General features: G+C 44.3%; 1 protein-coding gene across 2 annotated transcripts in view; it reads left to right on the plus strand.

The window, feature by feature from the left end:
* The first annotated feature begins 276 nt into the window (after positions 1 to 276).
* Positions 277 to 18251, plus strand: part of LOC138591257 (formin-like) — a 56851-nt gene continuing 38876 nt past the window's right edge. Inside the window, exons 1-3 of one of the 2 annotated variants that reach the window (XM_069661792.1) lie at positions 277 to 1849; positions 11297 to 11463; positions 17022 to 17142. In XM_069661792.1, the coding sequence (XP_069517893.1) occupies positions 277 to 1849; positions 11297 to 11463; positions 17022 to 17142 (1861 nt within the window). Of the gene's footprint in view, positions 1850 to 11296; positions 11464 to 14573; positions 16927 to 17021; positions 17143 to 18251 lie in introns of those variants that run through there. The other variant, XM_069661791.1, reaches the window with a different exon arrangement.

Genomic DNA, 18251 nt, shown 5'->3' on the forward strand with positions numbered 1-18251 from the left:
TGTGAAAGATCTGTTATGTGTTTAAAATGCAATATTATATTTAATCTAAAGCTTTGGCCATTTAAGAATATAAACAGTCTGCTAAGTGCATTAAAGTCAATAGTAGGACCAACATGTTATTTGGCATATCATGTGATTTATAGCTGTGTGCTACTTTCTCTCTGACAGCATCTGGAAAGGCCAGGTGATGAATAGCCCAAGATCCTCCTCTGCAGTCGGAGCCCAGTCACTCAGTCTGGGGACTGACCACTTTCTCAGAGTGCTTCAATGATTAACATGGCACCCATCATGGAGGGCACACACACTGTGTTGCTCCTATATGCACCCATCCGTGAGCTAAGCCACATCAGCTTGTATTTCCCCAAGAGGCGGGCCCCGCGCTTCAAGTACAAGAGCCTCGCCCCTCATTCAGAAAGGTTCACTAATGACCATGACTGGGGAAAGGAGGATCTTGGAGTGTCCGAACAAAGAGGCCAGTCTTCCGACTCCTCAGGCAAACTTCTCAACTCCCAGCAGGCAACAAAGGAAGCAGTCGCAGAGCTCCTCTGGCTGGCGGCGGAGCACCACCAGTTGCTCGCGGATCTCTTATCGCTCTGCAGGGTTTGTTCCCACAAAGTCAGGATGGGTAACCAGGACGGGAAACTCCAGGATTACATGGAGGGTCAGGAAGTTCATCTTGCAGGTCAGGTTCTCAGCAGCACCAACTATCCTCTCAACGTGCCCCCAGGGCAGAAGAAAGCTACGTCTAAGAGCAAAAAGCTGAAGAAATTGGGAAACAAAAAGCTCGACAGTGCTGAGGATTTCCTGCACAGCAAAATGAGGAAGAAAGTTTCCAGTGGAACTTCAACTATTGATCCTCCTGCTCAAAATGGTGTGTCCATATCTTCAGCCTCAGTCGTGCAGCACATCCCAGGTGCCCCTTCCGCTGTCCACGTGTCTGACAGCTCAGTCACAGGCTCTTATGTCAGCGCCGTCAGTAACCCCATCCTGCCCATGGAGGAGCCTTTCCAGATCAGTCGTGAGGGTTGGGACTTCATGGAGGACAACCGGGCGTTTGACCCCGACATGGATTTCTGCATTGACTTCTCCGAGTATGATGGTGAGCTGGGTTATGAGTCCTCGTTTTGCAGTCTGATGGACGGTCTGACCCGACGGGAAAGCGGCAGCAACCTTCGACCGATTAAGAGGTTTGATTCATTGGGTGAGACGTTATCTGAGAATGCATCAACCGTCAAGTCCAGTCAGCAATACGGTGAAATCAACCAGGGTACTACAGGGGTCAGGGTGGTGGCCAAAGTTCAGGATGTGGAAGGGAAAGTGCAACATATCAGCCATACAAGGCCGGACATACCAGGTCCATCAGTGCTACATCCAGGGCCTAGCAACTGCCAGCAGGAATACGGAAAGTGGAGGGGACCCAATCAGGAGGGAGTCAATAGAGAAAGGATGGGTAACAAGCTTTCTGAGGGGCTACGTTTGCCCCTGTCAAACACCAACGAACCGTACCCCCCAGCCAAATCCCACCTCAAGAGTCCCTCGTCACCGTCTCTCGCTGGGGTCTTCAACATGTCTTTCCCTGCGTCCAACAGTCTCCAGAGCATGTCCCCGGCCCTGTCCCCTCTGTCGTCCAAGCAAGCAAGCCCACAGCTCAACCACCGCATCGTAATGCTCTCCGATAAAGACGTGGACCACGAACAAGACAGCTCCAGTAACACAGACGAGTCAAAAATCTACAGCGAGGTCATCGACAAGAACGGCAACAAGCGCACCGTCACGCGTCTGGATGTGAACCTCAGCAGGCGGCCGAGCAGCTCCAAGTGGAACTCCTCCAGCAACTCCACAACAACAGGTATGTTATTTGATATAATAACGCTGCTCCTGTTTGAACACAATAGCTTTTATCATCTGAGACGCATGAACGGTTTGTCAGAATATGCCCTTCATCTGGCATTGCTGATGCTGGATTTAACAAAACAGGACAAGAAAAGGATGCCTTGAGGAAGAGTGTGTTTCTGTGTGAGTGTCGGAGCTTATGCCTGAGGTTGTTGTTGAAATTTTCTCTGCAGTATTATAACTTTCAAACGTTTTCCTCAAAGGGAGTTTAAGTCAGCTGTCATCTTATACATGAGCTAGACCAATGAATAAGAGATGTTTTCCCATCTGTCTGTCAGTCCTGTTAGTTTTTGGCTTCTGTGTTCTGGTTCTGGCTCGGACGTGGGACCACAAATTAAAAACTACCCAACAGAGTTGAACAAGGGGCGAGCAGGGCCCTGAGAACACTTTCGCTGATGATCTGTGTTAACTCTGTCTGTGCTGCAAAAGCAGAGATTAGCGGGAGTGTCCCAGATCAAAGGCTCATAGTTGACACTGGGTTCGACCTGACCAGGCATCTCGTGAGCGCCTTGTTAACTGAAGCATTGCCAATTTGGACTTCGAGGGATCTGCTGTCCCTCCCTTAAACCCACATCCTATCCAGTTCACAGGAAACTGACTAAGGATCAGGGACCAAGCAGACACAGGGGTTATAGAAGAAGGATTAGAATTTCCTTCTTTGCAAAACTCTCTTCCTCTTTTCTTATACTGGATCTTGTGCTTAAAATTACGGAAGCCTGAAGAGGACATGCATCCATACATTTTATTTACTCCATTTTACCGTAAAATTCGGAATATAAGTCGCACCGGAAAATAAGACGCAGTCTGTTTTTGGGGGTATCCCAGAGGGGAAAAAGGTTTTCTATAGCTATTTATTAATAAACACGTGTATACAAGTTATTTCAACACTATTTAAATTTAACGCATTCAAACGCACACAAATCATAGCCAACCATCTGTTTTCGCCATGCCGAGTTTGCAATCCTGCTAGCTACCGGCGCTGTAGCTAGCGGTAGCTCGCAGCCTACGGTAACGTTGATTGTTGTGAGGGTGGCGGCTGCAATGGCGATCATAATGATGTATGTCCGTGACGAAGCATTATCAAGTTAGCTTAAAACAGCGAGGAAAACACAAAACAGCACAGCGGCTGATTGTAAATAAGAGACGTTGGAGCGTCTTGGACTCAGAAACAGTTTAATGCGGAGGTGTGATGTCACGACTTAACAACCAACAACTTTAGTAGACTGTAGCGCCATCGTCTGGGTAAAATACAGTAACACAAAAACACACCGCTCTCTGCATTTTATACTGGTATATTGGTCACACCAGTATACAGGACCCGGCCCACTTTTTAGATGAAAAAATATATATTAAAAGTGTCTTATACACCGAAATGTATGGTAGTTTACAGTTGTTTCTTGACCTATATATTTATTTGTTTTTGAATCACTTGCACCACCATAAGGTCAGATGATCATAACTCGTATTGCCAGAGTTGGAAAAGCACAAAACAAACATAGAAACAGGCTTAACTTACTGCATTAGTGTGGGCAATGACAGCATGGCATGTAGTGGTCTCCCCTATCACAGTGACCAGCCTGTTGTTTTGTTTTCTAGATTGCCAGAAAATTATCCCGTTATCACGAGAAAACTAGTTTTGTTATCCCGAGATAGCGAAAAAATAAGTCAAGATCTGGTGAAAACAACCTGAAATTGTTGGATGCATGTCCCCTTAGGGCTTCCGTAGAAAATGACAAAAGGTTTTGTACACTTAGATGTCCGACAGTAGCCCAAAGTTTGTGACCTGAAGTTTTTGTGTTAGCTTAAGGTTTCTATTGACATATTATTAAAGATATTAAAGGAGGCCTTTAGCTACCTCTTTAACATTGTTAATCATCCCTTTCAGTCGTTGTAAACAAACAGCCGTCAATTGATTTAATTTTGCTAATAGGCTGTAAACAATAGTTAGACCTTTTTACTGTCAGCGTGGACAGTTTTACCCTCATTGTAAGGAATACTATGGATTTTTAAGGAAGCTCAAGAGTCTGTAATGTTTTACATCATAGAGAAACACAAGCTGAACCAATACAGCCAGCAATGCTTAGCTCAGCAACAGCCGGAGGGAGAAGGAGAGCTGAGCTGTGTGCAGCTAAGCTAACCAATGGACAGGAGAGTAAATAGGCCTGCTTTATTCTTGTGGAGATGATTTGGATCAATTCCCACTGAAATGACACCATCCCTGTGTGTCCTCACCTAGGTATACACACACAAAGATGCCACCGCTAACAGCTCACCCGCAGACTTTAGATTCCATCTCTTTTTCATTAAATGCAGTGTTTGTTTTTCAATTTCCTGAGCATGAGTGCAGGCACATAACAAGTCCTCGTCAGATGTAAAAGTGTGATATTATGACCCATAATCTGCCTGTCAGAACAAGACACTCTTCCATTGTTGCTTACATCATGCTCACCAGATGTTTCATGCTCCACCATCATAAACCTTTAATCTTAAAAACCCCTTCTATCAATGATGCTGCATCTTAGCTGTTTACTCGATCGCCCTCGTGTTCCTTGATAATTGAGTACACTTCAGATGTTAACACAGATAAATGAACATCACAGGCTCCAGCTGAAAAGGCCGCTCCGGCCAAAAGGACTAAAAGTGGGTCAGTGTGAAGCTCGGGTCCTTCATGGCTTGCAAATGTCGAACTAATTATGACGGCGGCTGTTTAATCTTATTGAAGCTCGGTGCTTATTAATGAGTGTGATTATTATGCAGATGGGAATGGTCGTTTTAGAAGTAACACATTATCTTGTTTGCTTCATGTGCTAATGCTCTCCCACTGCTGTCTGTGCAACAAAGTATTTTAAGTGATGACTAAGGTGGGATTTTTTTCTTAATGTGTATTATGCAGTCTAAATAATGTATGCCAGTTTCTTTTCATATTAGCTTAGCATTAACGTTGCTTGTTCTCTATCAGCAACCTAAACACAACTTTAAAGCTGCACAGGACCCTTTCTTACCGTTTGGCTCGCACAAACAGGCGACAAACACAAAGACATTTTACCACCTACTTAGCAGAAAGGGAAAACTTGCTCGCAATCAGTTGCCTATTTACACATCTAGCAGCTACATAGCTACATTAGCATTAGTTTTGAGTTGTGTTTTGGCTACTTGGTACATTTAAATCACATTTTATTCTCCTTTTTAGCTCTTTTTTTTGGTCTTCACCAGCTCCTTCAGGAAATATATGGCAATTTAGCTGCTAAAAACTCCAACAGTAGCAGTAGTGGTGTACAATGACTGTATATAAAGATGGACGACGCGTCTCCATCTGCTCTCATTGTACGTAATTGAAGCCAAAATAGCCCCCATGACGGACGCTGCCATCTTGCGATGGTGATGTCATTTTGAGCCAGAGCCACTTCTGGTAAACAAAACACACACTTAACTTGCCGAACAAAGGCAAACATCCTGCACGCTGGCGTATTTAACAGCAGAACAGCTTCTTGTGTTGGTTCTGAGGTTAATGTTCACAGGTATGTAAACTTCAATGACTGTAGTGATTGTTTTAGTTACGTCTCCTCTCGCCGTTCCTCCTCTTCTCTGCTGTTCCAGAACAGATCGGCTGCAGGAGCCGTATTTGTCAACAGAGCTGTCAATCATCCTTTTTACTGCAACAAATGACTAATTAAAAATAAACTTGTCCGAAAAATGAACACTTGGACGTAAATCAGCATGATAAGAACTAGCTATAATGACAGAAACCATGTTTGAGAAACATTTTATTTTGATTTTATAGTTTGACTCATGTCCCATCTGTTAACATGGAGGAGGCGGGCTTTATGACCTATAATGCAGCCAGCAGTCAGCAGGGGGCGCTCCAAATGTTTTGGCTTCACTTATAGGGAGCTGTCATGTCGTCCATCTTTTTATACAGTCTATGGTTGTGCACAGTAGGGGTGGGACAAAATATCGATACGGCAATACATTGTCGTCCTGACTCGTGAGATAGAATTATCGATAGGCTGGCGCCAAATATCAATATTTGAATTTACAAACATATGGCGCTCTAAACAGAGTTCCCTGTGATTTTGCGTCACTACATCATTGCTCCTCGCGATGGCGCCTATGACATGAATGAGGGTAACATGAACAGATATTAATTGGCTGAAGAAGATGTATCATTATATGATTGTCTTGTTATCAATTATCGCAGAATCGCTGTATCATGATATTATCGTGGACTGTATCGTGAGTGACCCTGCGATTCCCACCTCTTGTGTACAGTGGGTGTTCAGAGTCAAAACTATGAGCTACAGAAACCTACCAAGTGAATGAAATCCTAGCATGGGGTGATCACTTTCACTTTCAGTGTCCTATTTCATAAAAGGCTTAGTTATTTGACCTGCTGGTATTACAAAAATATTGAGTATAGCAGCTTAAAAAAATCTCATTTTTTAGGCCGATCGGTCATTAGTGTCTCTCTCTCAGTAACCTACTGATTTTATTGTCTGACATATGGCTGGCAACACCATAATCAGATTACCCAATAGGTTCCAGCAAGGTCATATGAAACTGATCAGGGCAGAGCAAGAGTGTTTCTCCCTGCTCTCCCAGCTGGCTGTCATTCAACACAAAGTGCCCTGCTATGCAACATTGTTCCAACCCGGTTAGCACAAGGGCCAACTCTACTCGCATAATGAAGCGGATTCTGCCAAAACAGGCTTCAGTTTGTCTCTCACCGTCGCTCTTAGCTGCATATTACGTACAGAGAAACAGGGCACAAAGGTCCCTCTCGTATAACGTGTAACTTGTTTCTTTAATAAATGACTGCAATGCTAACACTGTGGGAAATGTTAGCCGTGTTCCATCTTAGAGTATGAGCTGTCCCGAGCTTGAGGCTTGCACTATTTTAAATATAAACTCACCAGCGGACTGAAGCAAACGTAACCAAATTTCCTGTCTGCCAGTCAATTGCCTGCCAGGCTCAATGAAAGCACTCTTCCCTCTTCTTAAGCTCTCTATATACCCATCAGCCTCCAGAACTGCATTTCAAATCACTAATGATGACTCTGTGGGCATCATGTCAGGCTACATTACTACTGCGGCCCTCAGAGCACCGCAGCACTCCTCCCCGAGCTTCCACTTGTAGCTCCCCCTTACATGTTCCTATAACCACTAAAAGCCAGACCAGTAAGTCAATCACCCTGCCTGACAGCCACGCAGCCATGCAGCGAGCCAATGTGGAGAAACAGCTGTGACAGGCACAGGAGTAACGGGGTGATTTATAAATCCTGCATATTTCATGGTTTATGTAAAAAGTCTATGATCCTCCAGCCTGGCTAAAAGTGATGGAGGGGGGGTGGAGGCTGCCAGATGCATTAACCATGCCACATGTCAGAGTTTTTTTGAATGATGGGGTCATAGATTTTGAGTGGCTGAAATAGGGCACGATGGGCAAAGCTGTTTGAGTGTCTGTTAGAAGAATGTGGCTCTTTGGCACGGGAGGAGTTTGACTAATGTTAATTTATGAAAGCTCTGATGTGAGTGTAGAAATGTCTGCCTTGTCTGGCCCATTAGTCCTTTATTTATTTATTTATTTATTTTTATTTCAAGATATCATCTTGAAGATTTTCATCTAAACAAATATCTGTCGCCTATCGCCGAATGAGGTAACACAATGATGATTGAGGTTATGGCCCACTGATGAAAGCCTTTGCATTTGTAGTATATGGTATTATTGTGGACTGGGTGTCGGCGGTGCCCAGTTAGTGACGCGTTTTCTATCACCCAGCAGTGGTTGGTCTGCCAGAGAGGGTGGGCGGAGCTAAGCGGCTGCTTTTCCGCTCTCTGTGTGTTGCGAGTAAACAGTAATCTACAAACTGAACAAACAAATAAAAGATCGATGACTACAGATACGACTTCAACAATACGTGAAAATCCAAAGAAAAAGAAACAAATTTGACGCTCAGACGAAGGCAAACAGTCTAAAAAGGAAAGAGACTGTCAGCGAGGAAAATCAAGAGTTACAACCGTAAGAAAGAGAGCCAACTGTGGAAGTGTGCTTCCGCAATTGCCGTTCATCAAAAGGTGCCGCTAAATAGTACGAAACCAAGATTATTACTTTAAGGCGCGGCTGTGGCTCAGTGGTAGAGACTATGGTCTGCCAATGGAAAGGTTGGTGGTTCGAACTTAGAAGCCTTTGCCATCAGTGTGTGAATGTAAGTGTGAAAGGGTGAATGTGATGTAGTGTAAAGCGCCATACTGTAAGTGCAGTCCATTTACCATTCTCCATTTATATCAAGGAATTGATCACGGTCAGTTGTTTCTGTATTTAAAGTTCCCCTGAAGCCCATTAGTCTCTATCGATCCCGCATATTTATGTTTCCTTTGAAAAACAGGAAGCTAAAGAGGGAACTGTCGTGGATATTGATTAACATTTACATTATCGAATAGCGCTAAATTTGAGAACATTCAAACATACGTGACATCTACTTAGTGCTTGCTAGCTCGTAGGTCCTGTGTCTCATGGGGGAGGGACACTTTTAAATGTAAGGAAAGGTTTCATTGGATACAAATAAGTACACGTGCCCGGGTGCAGGATGAGGAAAGGAAATTACAAACCCTAAAATATCTATAAGAATACCTACATGATAACTTTTTTAGTTGGGGGCCAGAACGCAGCGTATGACAACCATAAAAGAAAGACATGATAAAAAACCTAAACCTCTATTTTGATTGAATGAGAACTTTAAAGATTTGAAGAATAACTTCCTGTCTCCTTTGTTGTACACTACAGCCTCCACAAAGCTGCCTCTGACCACCGGATGAGTGATGACTAGCCGACAGACCGACAGGTGGATTAATCCATCACCGCTCGCAACACCCACCTGTCCGTCCATAACACAAATACTCTACTGTTAAAACCATAATGCTTACGTTAGAGAAACCCCTGCTGTCTGACAGCTTCTCACTCACACACTGTGATTTTCTCTGTCCGATTACTTCACTGTCAGTCAACACCTGCAGATTTTGCTCTGAGGCGACACCTGTATGTCTTGAAGTCTCTATAAAAGTACATGTTCTTCCCTAAAGGGCAGTGTGTTACATGATTACAGAGGCAGACAGTATTTGGTGTGATGGACGGCTGTTGTCTTGGGTTGGTGTTACTCAGTTAGCATTGCATTAAACACAATCCCATCTGCAGCCGGTGTCCCCTCCATTATGGATGAACACTGTGATTTAGTCCTGGCTTTTAGAGCAGCAGGGAGGAAGATTAAATTGCAATAAGCGCACAGTTCTCCCCAGGGCCAGTAAACTAAAGCTCACTGTGTATGTGTGTGTGTTTGCGTGCAGGAGTGCAGTGCCATCATTGCATAATGCATTTAAAAGTTGCTGTTTACTGTCATTACATTGCAGTGTTTTTGTAACCTGTCTTTATTAGGAGCAAACAGCAGAGAGGTGCTTTTCCCCTCCCTTTCCAGACGGGGGCAGTGTTAGCTAATTTGTACATATTTTATTAAGTAAGTAGTTGATCGTCAATCTAGGTAACGTGCACAATCTATAACAAATAATGCTTTGCAAAAGAACATGCAAAAATAGTTGTTCATTGTTGCCTGCTTATTTAATAAGTCTGTTTAGAGCCAGGATTTGTACAGAGACCTGTTTCTGATCATTAAGTTCTTTTCTTGGCCTGGACTCGGCTTAACTCTGCACTTGGAAGCAGCCCAGCCGACAGTCAGCGGTTCCCACTGCGGGTCCATGCAGCGCTGCATTATGATAATGAAAAGTTATTAATCTAATTCTACTTTTTTTCCCCCTGCTGCCCAAGTCGAAGATAACTGCAGGGCCTGCAGGCACTGCTGCTCTCTGCTAATGACTGATCGTGACTGAAGCTGAATTTCAATGCTTCCATTTTTTTTAACAAAGCCCCACACTTACTTTTGTGTGTGTGTGTGTGGGCTCTCATAATTAAATTTAAAGGCATTTGGCTGAGGCTCAGGCTCTGTGGAGCTGTACAAGGGGACTTCCAGATCCTTAAAAGCTGCTGCTGGGCAGCATTACAGTAATACTGCTCTGCAAGGATACTCACTAGTGTTGTGACGTTCTCGAACGATCCGATTCTTTTGAGCGGCTCTTTGGTGTGAACGACGGGAACCAGGTTGTAGGTGAGAGCCGTCCTCACTGCCCACCCTAGATCCGCTCCCTTTTATGCCCAATTACTCTCACCTCAGATGTTTTGACTCCGTTCCTTTCCGAGAGCCTTTCGAAAGGCTCTCGGAAAGGAACGGAGTCATAAGATCCGGCTCCCTTCAAAGAGCCGTAATTCCCAACACTAATACTCACTACTAACGAAGGTTGTGGTAGGTTTCAGCAGCTTATAGAACAGGAAGTGACATGATTTTTTCTTCACTTCCCAGCACATAACTCTGCTCGAACAGGTCGAGGTGTTGTCTTACAGCCAGAAGACATTGAGGTCACAAGCTGCAAGATCTATACACCCTCCCTCCTCTCAGTCCCACTAATGCTGTCTCCCTTTTCTCCTTTGCTTCCTATCTATTATTTCACCTCCCTCTCCGTTATCTCTTAACTTGTACTTTTCCCCCCTTTTCTTGCATGACTGAACCTCTTGATACAGTTAAATCATGCATCAAGGCAAGATATATCATGTTTTCATGCACGTGAGAAGAACGTGAAATTCCCTCTGCTCCCGTGTTGGCAGCAGAGCCACTCTCCCGCTTCCTGAAAGTTAATACCTTGTGATTTGCTCAGCGCTTAGCACATGAGGAAGGCTGCGTCTGCAGTGTGTCACAGAGCAGTAAATATTAAAGGCCGGATACAGTGAAAAGCGCAGAATGAACCTGCACTGCTTACTGCTGCAGAAACAGCGCTGAAGTGGCCCTGTTTCAGTCATGTATTCTAAGCATTCTTCATTCACTCCACATCCTCTCTGTGTGAGAGCCTTTTGATGACTAAACACACACCCTTCTGCAACTGACCTTATTGTAGTAGAGTGTTACTACTGAGCAACGTTACAGTGCACATTTCTGGAATGCAAATCAATATGAGACGGATATATTGGCTCTTTAGGCCAGTGCTCTGCAGTCGCTTTTCCTTACTGGATCAGCGTGGCTCTCTGCTGGTGTCGGCGATGGGAACTGGGCCGGTTAAGTGCAGATATAAATAGCTGTGTGCCCTCGAGCCTGCAGCAACAAGGGTCTCTGTTTCTGCCTGTTTGATGCTAAAAGAATCTGATGCCTGCTTTCTACCTCATTCTACTTTAATTACCCGCACAGGCTACTCGGTAAAACATCTAGCCTCAGTCAGCGCTGCCGGTTTAGCCTTGTCACACCATCCTTTGGTCACTTTCACAACATAGAGTGTTTTTAAATAACCCTGTGTGTTCGCGTGTTTTCTGCAGAGGATTCCCTCTTGCGTCAGGATGACATCTGGATGCTGGAGGGGGATGATCCTCAGGAGACGCTTCCCCGCACCCCGCGTCCCGATCACCTGGACTTCCTGCGCATCACGCCGCCCGAGGATGACATCATCGGGGACACGCCCTACATTCCCAAGCTGGAGTGCACGGTGAGGGCCCTCAAACACAAACAGCACAAAAGCATTAATGCATATTGTCATACCACTCCTCCCCCCCTGCCCTCATAAGGATTTTCTTCACTCGACCATTAAACCACCTGATCATGAATACTTAGAAATGGGATTAGCAGGTCATGGAATCTTGTATGCAGGCTGAGATCTGAAGACCACAGTGACTGAGATCATTCCGCTCAAACCTCGTTCAGAGCAAACAGAAAAATCTCTCCCTCTACTCGAGCATTTTTACCCTTACTTACAGTGTTGTGGGCTATCAGGAGTAATAAGTGCGGTTTCTCTTTTTTGTTGAGAACATGTTATTGTTTTTGCAGCTGAGCATGTGTTTGATTTAACCCCATTGTATTGTATGTCTGCTTAAAAAACAGCCTGCAGCAAACGATGTATTACTTGTTTGTAGCTTTTTATGCTAACAAGTTGTACAATTAGGAACTACCATAGTGCACTTCTAAACCATCCAATAGGAAGATGTGAAAAACTGTTTCTCAGTCCGTCTGGATTCCATCATGCTGTCTGACAAATACATTCCTGTGTGAGACGAGGCAAATTACTTAGGTGTGGTTTAAGGCGGGTAGCGTTTCAACGCAAGCAATGCATTGTTTTCTGAAGACACATTAACTGCTCTGACTGTGAGCATAATCAGCTAACATACCAGTAAAAAGGCTAGACAGAATTAGGCAGTCTGTCTTGTTGTGAAAGTGACAGCTGTCTCACATACTTGGGTGTAGCACGCCTTCATTGTCACCATCATGCATGTTCTTGTTGTTAGAAAAATGCACATCCTCATTTTTAGAAGCTTGGTGGTTGTGTTGCTGTTTTCATAATCTAATGGCTTCTAGTAGTTGAACTCTTTTATTGATGAATGAGAGCAATGGCGTCCACACAAGTTACATTTTCCCACAACAAAGTTGCGGAGTAACGGAGCTTGCTGCCGCTGCTTGCTAATCCTGCAGTTGATGCCTGCGACATCTCTGCTGCAGGGGAGTTTACATGACGGAAGTTTACCCGCACCGGTGATTACCAGTGAATAAGCTAACATAACCAACCCATACTTGGTTAAACACCAGAGCAAACTCCAGCCAGCAACTTGTCAACAGCTAACTGCAGTGCATTTAGGAGGGAAGATGTGCGAAAAAAAAAGTAAGGCAACAGCAGTAAAGCTAAAACGTTTGTATTGGGGGAGAGTGGGGCAAGGTGAACCAGTGGGTAAGCTGACCTACATCCTGTTTCAAGGCAACTGTGCACACTTTTTGTCATATTAGCATACTGTCAGGAAGCATCCATCAGTTCTATCTGTCTGTGATGGAGAGAGACACATGGGAGAAGGGCTTAGTATTATTTACACACAAAAATGACAGCATGAGTTACATGACGGGTATGTAAAAGCATGTTTAAAACCATATAAATTTAGCATATAATTAACCTAAATTGCAAAGTTTGGTTGCCTTTAGTGGCTGCGGGCTAAAATGAGCCAAATGCCGTGAAGTAAATTGAGCCAGTTGTTTAGCTTACACGGTCATAATGCAATGAAGTTAAGTCTTTCTTTCAAAATGATTTGCTTTAAGTAAATGTAGCGACAGCTACTATTTTAAGTATAAAGCGGCCATAATAATATTAGCATAGAAACAGCATTGACTTGGAATAAAATCGGTTCACCATCAAAGAAAATAGCTTTAAAGTAGCTAGCTACCTTTGCCGTTTTGCTGTAGCTTAGCATGCTACATGTCTCCGGGGGTAGCTTCAGTGTAGTGAAGCTTAATTTAATGTAGAGTAACTGGTAGCTTAGCTCACTACATATCATAAGTAGCTTACCCAACACTGCCTATTATATATGTGTTGTAACATCTAAGCTTAATCAGTTAAATGATTTATTTCACTTCTATTTTGGGCTCATGTTTGTCATACTTGTGCTCACGTCACTCTTTTTAACATCAGTGGTTCCCTCTTTCTAGTACAAGAGGGGGATTTACTGCCTGTGTATGAAAGCCTCCACTCTTACATAACTTAATTCCTCAGACACACAGGCCGCATTCCTGTTTGTTGCTGAGGGAAAAAATAATCACTAATCCTAAGAAATACAATATCAAATGTTGTTGTTTTTTTTATTACACAGGTTTTATTACTTATGTTTGTATTTTTTATAGCATCATGTTCCATTAAGAAGATTCATAATTCTAAAAAAAAAAAAAAAAGGAGGGAGACTATTATTTAAATAAATTTGATAAAGGACAGACATAAAACTGGATTTAAAACATATGAAAAGTGCTCTTTAAAACACTTTTGTAGAAGCGTTTCCATTGGATGCCCTAGTAAGACCTCAGGCAGTCTGAAGGAATGTGTGACCTTTGGTTGCTAAGGGCGCAACAGTCTGAGGAATGCTGCGTTTCCTACCACTTTCTTGACATCTACACTATATCAAAGATAAGAGCAGATTAAATTAATCATAAGCTTAAAAACTTAAACACCACAAAAGTGTTTTCTCTTTTCAAAATTATTCTCTCTTAAAAACTCTGTCCACACAGATTATTCAGAGTTGTTGCTAGCTTGTTAAGTTGAGCTAACGTTAGCTTAAACACTTTGTAACATTTTTACCCTAGTGGAAAATATACTCAAAACTTTCCCTCCAGTTTGAATTATAAGTGTCAGTGCTAAATATAAGGACACTAAAGTAAGTGAATGAAAACCTGAATTCAGCCCTGCTCTGTCTGAGTAATCATGAGCTGATAATCACTTATGTTAGCGTCTTAGCATGTTAGCTATGTCCAGACTGCCTAATCACCATGCTTAAGCCCTGTAGTTCTTTAGCTCACACTGCGCTGGGTTAATGGACCTCTGCAGCTCTCCACCTGACCACAGACTGACTCCCTGTCTGTGTTTACTCTTTTACCTCAGCAGCTATTTTACGGAAGTGAGCGGAGGTAATCAGACACCTGCGGTGCAAGGCTCTTCAGGTCTCCTCCCAGGAAGGGAGGAACCTGAAGGGAGGCGTCCCCAGACCGGGTAGACCAGTGAGACACATTTTTTTCCCCAACCTGAGGGTTTTTTCCCACACACCCTCTCAGTTTACAGGCTTTCCTGTTAACTAAGAGACAAGGTAAAGAAGACCAGAAAATCCAAACTTAAAATGGACTCCAGGCTGTGAAACTGGCGCAGGATAACGTGGAACTTTCTGGATATAACCGCTTAACTTGTCGGAGCAGTTGTAAATGCTTTTGTGAAAGGCAGGTGAACTCTGCTCTCCCAGGGAGATTACAGCGGGACATGCTTCCAGCCACTGAGCAGTTCACTCGCAGCGTCATGGGAATATTGCTCTCACAGAGGAGACTGAACTGTACTACTGACTGTCCAGTATGTTGTCAGTAGTACACTTTATGTCGTACTATGGGAGTCTACAATATTCAGGCTGTTTGTTTGGCACTAAACAGGAATACAGGATAGTGTTGTTGTTCTATTTGGCTCGCTCCTGGAGAAGGTAAGAGGAGCTGGGGAGATTTGTCCATACAAAGACCTTTTGTTCCCAGCCGGCAGCAGAGCTGGAACACGAGCAGTCCAGAGGTGGGGGACGAATCATTTTGTGACATTTTCTACGGACATTTTTCTAGAAAGACACTTTGAATAAAAATGGACTCCACAAGCAGTAACTCAGAGGGACTGGTGAAGCAGCCCACTAGTCTCCTTAACGTCTTTGGCAGTTTATTCGGCCTCAGTAGATCCGCCACTGAAGACGCAGACCCGGCCGTGCTGGTGGCGTTCAAGGACCTGCCAGATGAGCAGGAACCTCCTCCTGAAGATGATAAGACTGCTAAAAGTGAGCTTCACGAGGGAGAAGAAAAGCATCAGGATAAAGCAGGTGCTTCCTATGAGACAGAGCAGAGGGCTGAATCATCGGAAACCTCCAAGGAGTCTGGCAACAAAGTTAAAACAGCAGCTGGAGCTTCGGCTGACCTGGGTCTGGTCAAGGTCACCAGGGTGGAAACGTACAGTGACACGGAGGATGATGAGGCGGCCCACAGTGGTGATGATGAGCTGAAAGATACCAGTGAGACAGAGTACCATGTGCCTGTGTTCAGAACACACAAACTTACGGAGAGGTCACGCATAGAAGATATTTTATATGCAGATAAGTTCAGGAAAGGCTTTTCAGGTTCCAAAAAGGAAACTGTAGAGACGAAGGAGAGCAACACAGCAAACTCCAAACAGGAAACTGTAGAGACGAAGGACAGCATCACAGAAAACTCCAAACGGGAAACTGAAGAGACGAAGGAGAGCAACACTGAAAACTCCAAACAGGAAACTGAAGAGACGAAGGACAGCACGACTAGCGTGTCTGCTGGTGAAGAAACATCTGCAGCTGGAGAGAAGAGTAGAGCCAATGAGGGAAAAGATGATAGCGAGGAGCAGGTTGGCATAGATTGTTCTCTGCCTGTTCCCTCCATCATCGCTGGAGATGATGCAGATGCGGCCTCTCCTTTAAAACAGACAGAGGACGTAGAAAATAGGCAACAGAAGAAGGATGATGAGCAAAGGTCGGACACTGAGAAGGAGACTAAGGAACCTCAATCCAGCAAGGTGTCCTCCTCTGTTTCCTCAAGCCCTAAGACACCTGATGTTACTGTCCAATCTTCCTCAAGTCCACAGGAGCAGTCAGACTCAGCTGATCTTAAAAATCAAACCAAGACGCTCTCAACTGCACCTGATGATTCCCCAGGTGACCTCAAGCAAAGCGCCAGTCCTTCCTCTCCCCACAAAGCTGCTCCAAAGGCACCAGAAACAAACTCACCTTCTCCATCTTCATCTGTTTCCCCCTCCTCATCCAGGGACACGTCGTTCTCCTCGCCCGCTTCCTTCCAGATGCCGGCGCTCTTCAGTGGGTTGCGTGTGCTGAAGAAAGGAGCGGTGGGTGAAGAAAGGGAGACGGTGTCAGAGATCAAGCAGAGGGAGAAAGATGCTGATCTGGCTCTTCTTAGCCTGAAGAAGACTGTAAACAAAGCAAAGCTATTCCCCGAGCAGAAGACTACAACCCCAACCAAAAAACATGCCGAGCCTAAACCTATTGCGGACACTAAAAGCACCGTGCTGGCACAGCTCAGTCACCTGCGCAACAGCCACAGTGCGACCAAAAAGTCAAACAACAGACAGGATGCAGATCCTGAACCAAGCAAGAAGGTGTCTGAGAAGGTAGAAGAGGTAGCGGGAGAGAAAAGTCCAACTCCAGAAACCCCGACATCCCCACCGGATATAAAGAAAACCTCAGACATGGCTTATGAAACCTTCAGGAACCTCTTTGGCCCCAAAACTGCCAAAAAGGATAAAACAGAAGAAGTGGATCTGGAGGCAGTGAAAAAGAAAATCAAGAATGACAAGGACAGTCTGAGGTCTATTTTTGAGAGAACCTCCAGATCCCCGAGCAAGGAACTCAAAACTCCCACAGAGGCTGATGTACGAAACTTTAAATGTCAACAGCACATAATTAGCTTAAATGTGTCTCTATTTGTTGATGCTGTGTCATTGCATCATGTGTCTTCTCCCCGCAGACGGAGATCATGTCGCCTACAGACAGTGAGGACCGGACTCCAGGGCGCCTGCAGGCGGTGTGGCCCCCACCCAAAGCTAAAGATGAGGAGGAGAAGGTGGGGCTCAAATACACCGAGGCAGGTAAGAACCGCAAGCGTGTTGCTGTTTACATGTAAGATTAGGAATGCTGATGGAGGACCACACCAGTCAAGCATAAACAGACACACCTCACACTGTTATGTTTGTGATAAGAACTATGTGAGACACATCAAACATCTAGCTAAGGATCAGCAGCAGGGTGTAAGACATCCTTTAAGTCCATTTAAGAACCTTAATGCAGCTGTTTGTCTGCCTGCTGTTTCGTGGTATTACAGGCGAGCATGTGTGGGTGTAAGCAAAGAAAAACATCTAATGAAATCAGCTATACTCTGGGCAGCACGCCATGTTTGCCCACCTTGTAATCTACAAGGTATATTAACACAAAGAGAGGTCAAACACACACACACAACAGGCTGATTAAATTACAGAACAAAAAGCTTCCCTTTCATGTTCTGGGTGCAGTGAAATTACTAAAAGAGTGCAGTGCATTGAAGAGCAGTGCAACATCTGCTCGATGATCATCCCTGAGAATAGATTAAGGCTGCCAAGTGTGGATTATCTGAGTGATTTGTGTTCTTGTCTGGGAGGACATAATGTGTGGCGTTTGAGAAACGGAGCAAAGGTCCAGACTGTGAGTGTCGTGGAGATAAACCAGCACATTCATATCATATCGTGTCATTTCACACACTTAGATTAGAGCGCTGATGAAACAGCACACATGAAGACTATACAGTACTCAGTCTATTAGGTATAGTGTCAGTTACCTTCACTGATTTTTAAGCTCAGTCTGAGTCTAGTTACTGACTAAGATTAATTGCAGTTGTACATGTTCTTTCCTTTTGTCGCCTCATGGACATTATATGAATCAGGTTGCGATGACACTTCCCTTCCCTGCCTTCGTGTATCAGTGAAAACAAATCAGGAATTCCGACTTAGCTTTGGCTTTCTTGTGGTGTTAAACTGGTTGGCTGAGTTGTAAATATGTCCCTTTTATAGCAAAGGTGGCCCGCCCTGCTGAAGAAGTTTACCACAAGCAGCCGTACATCTTGTCGGGATGTTTCCTGTCTTGCAAAAAAAGCTCGGTCGTGATTTACTATTCTAACCTTACAGCCAATACCCCAAGAAAACATAACTCTAACCCCCTTCTCTCC

Source organism: Semicossyphus pulcher, unplaced genomic scaffold (genome assembly GCF_022749685.1).
Source record: "Semicossyphus pulcher isolate SPU_LCO1_2020_fin unplaced genomic scaffold, fSemPul1.0.p SCAF_14, whole genome shotgun sequence".
Classification (NCBI taxonomy): Eukaryota; Metazoa; Chordata; class Actinopteri; order Labriformes; family Labridae; genus Semicossyphus; species Semicossyphus pulcher.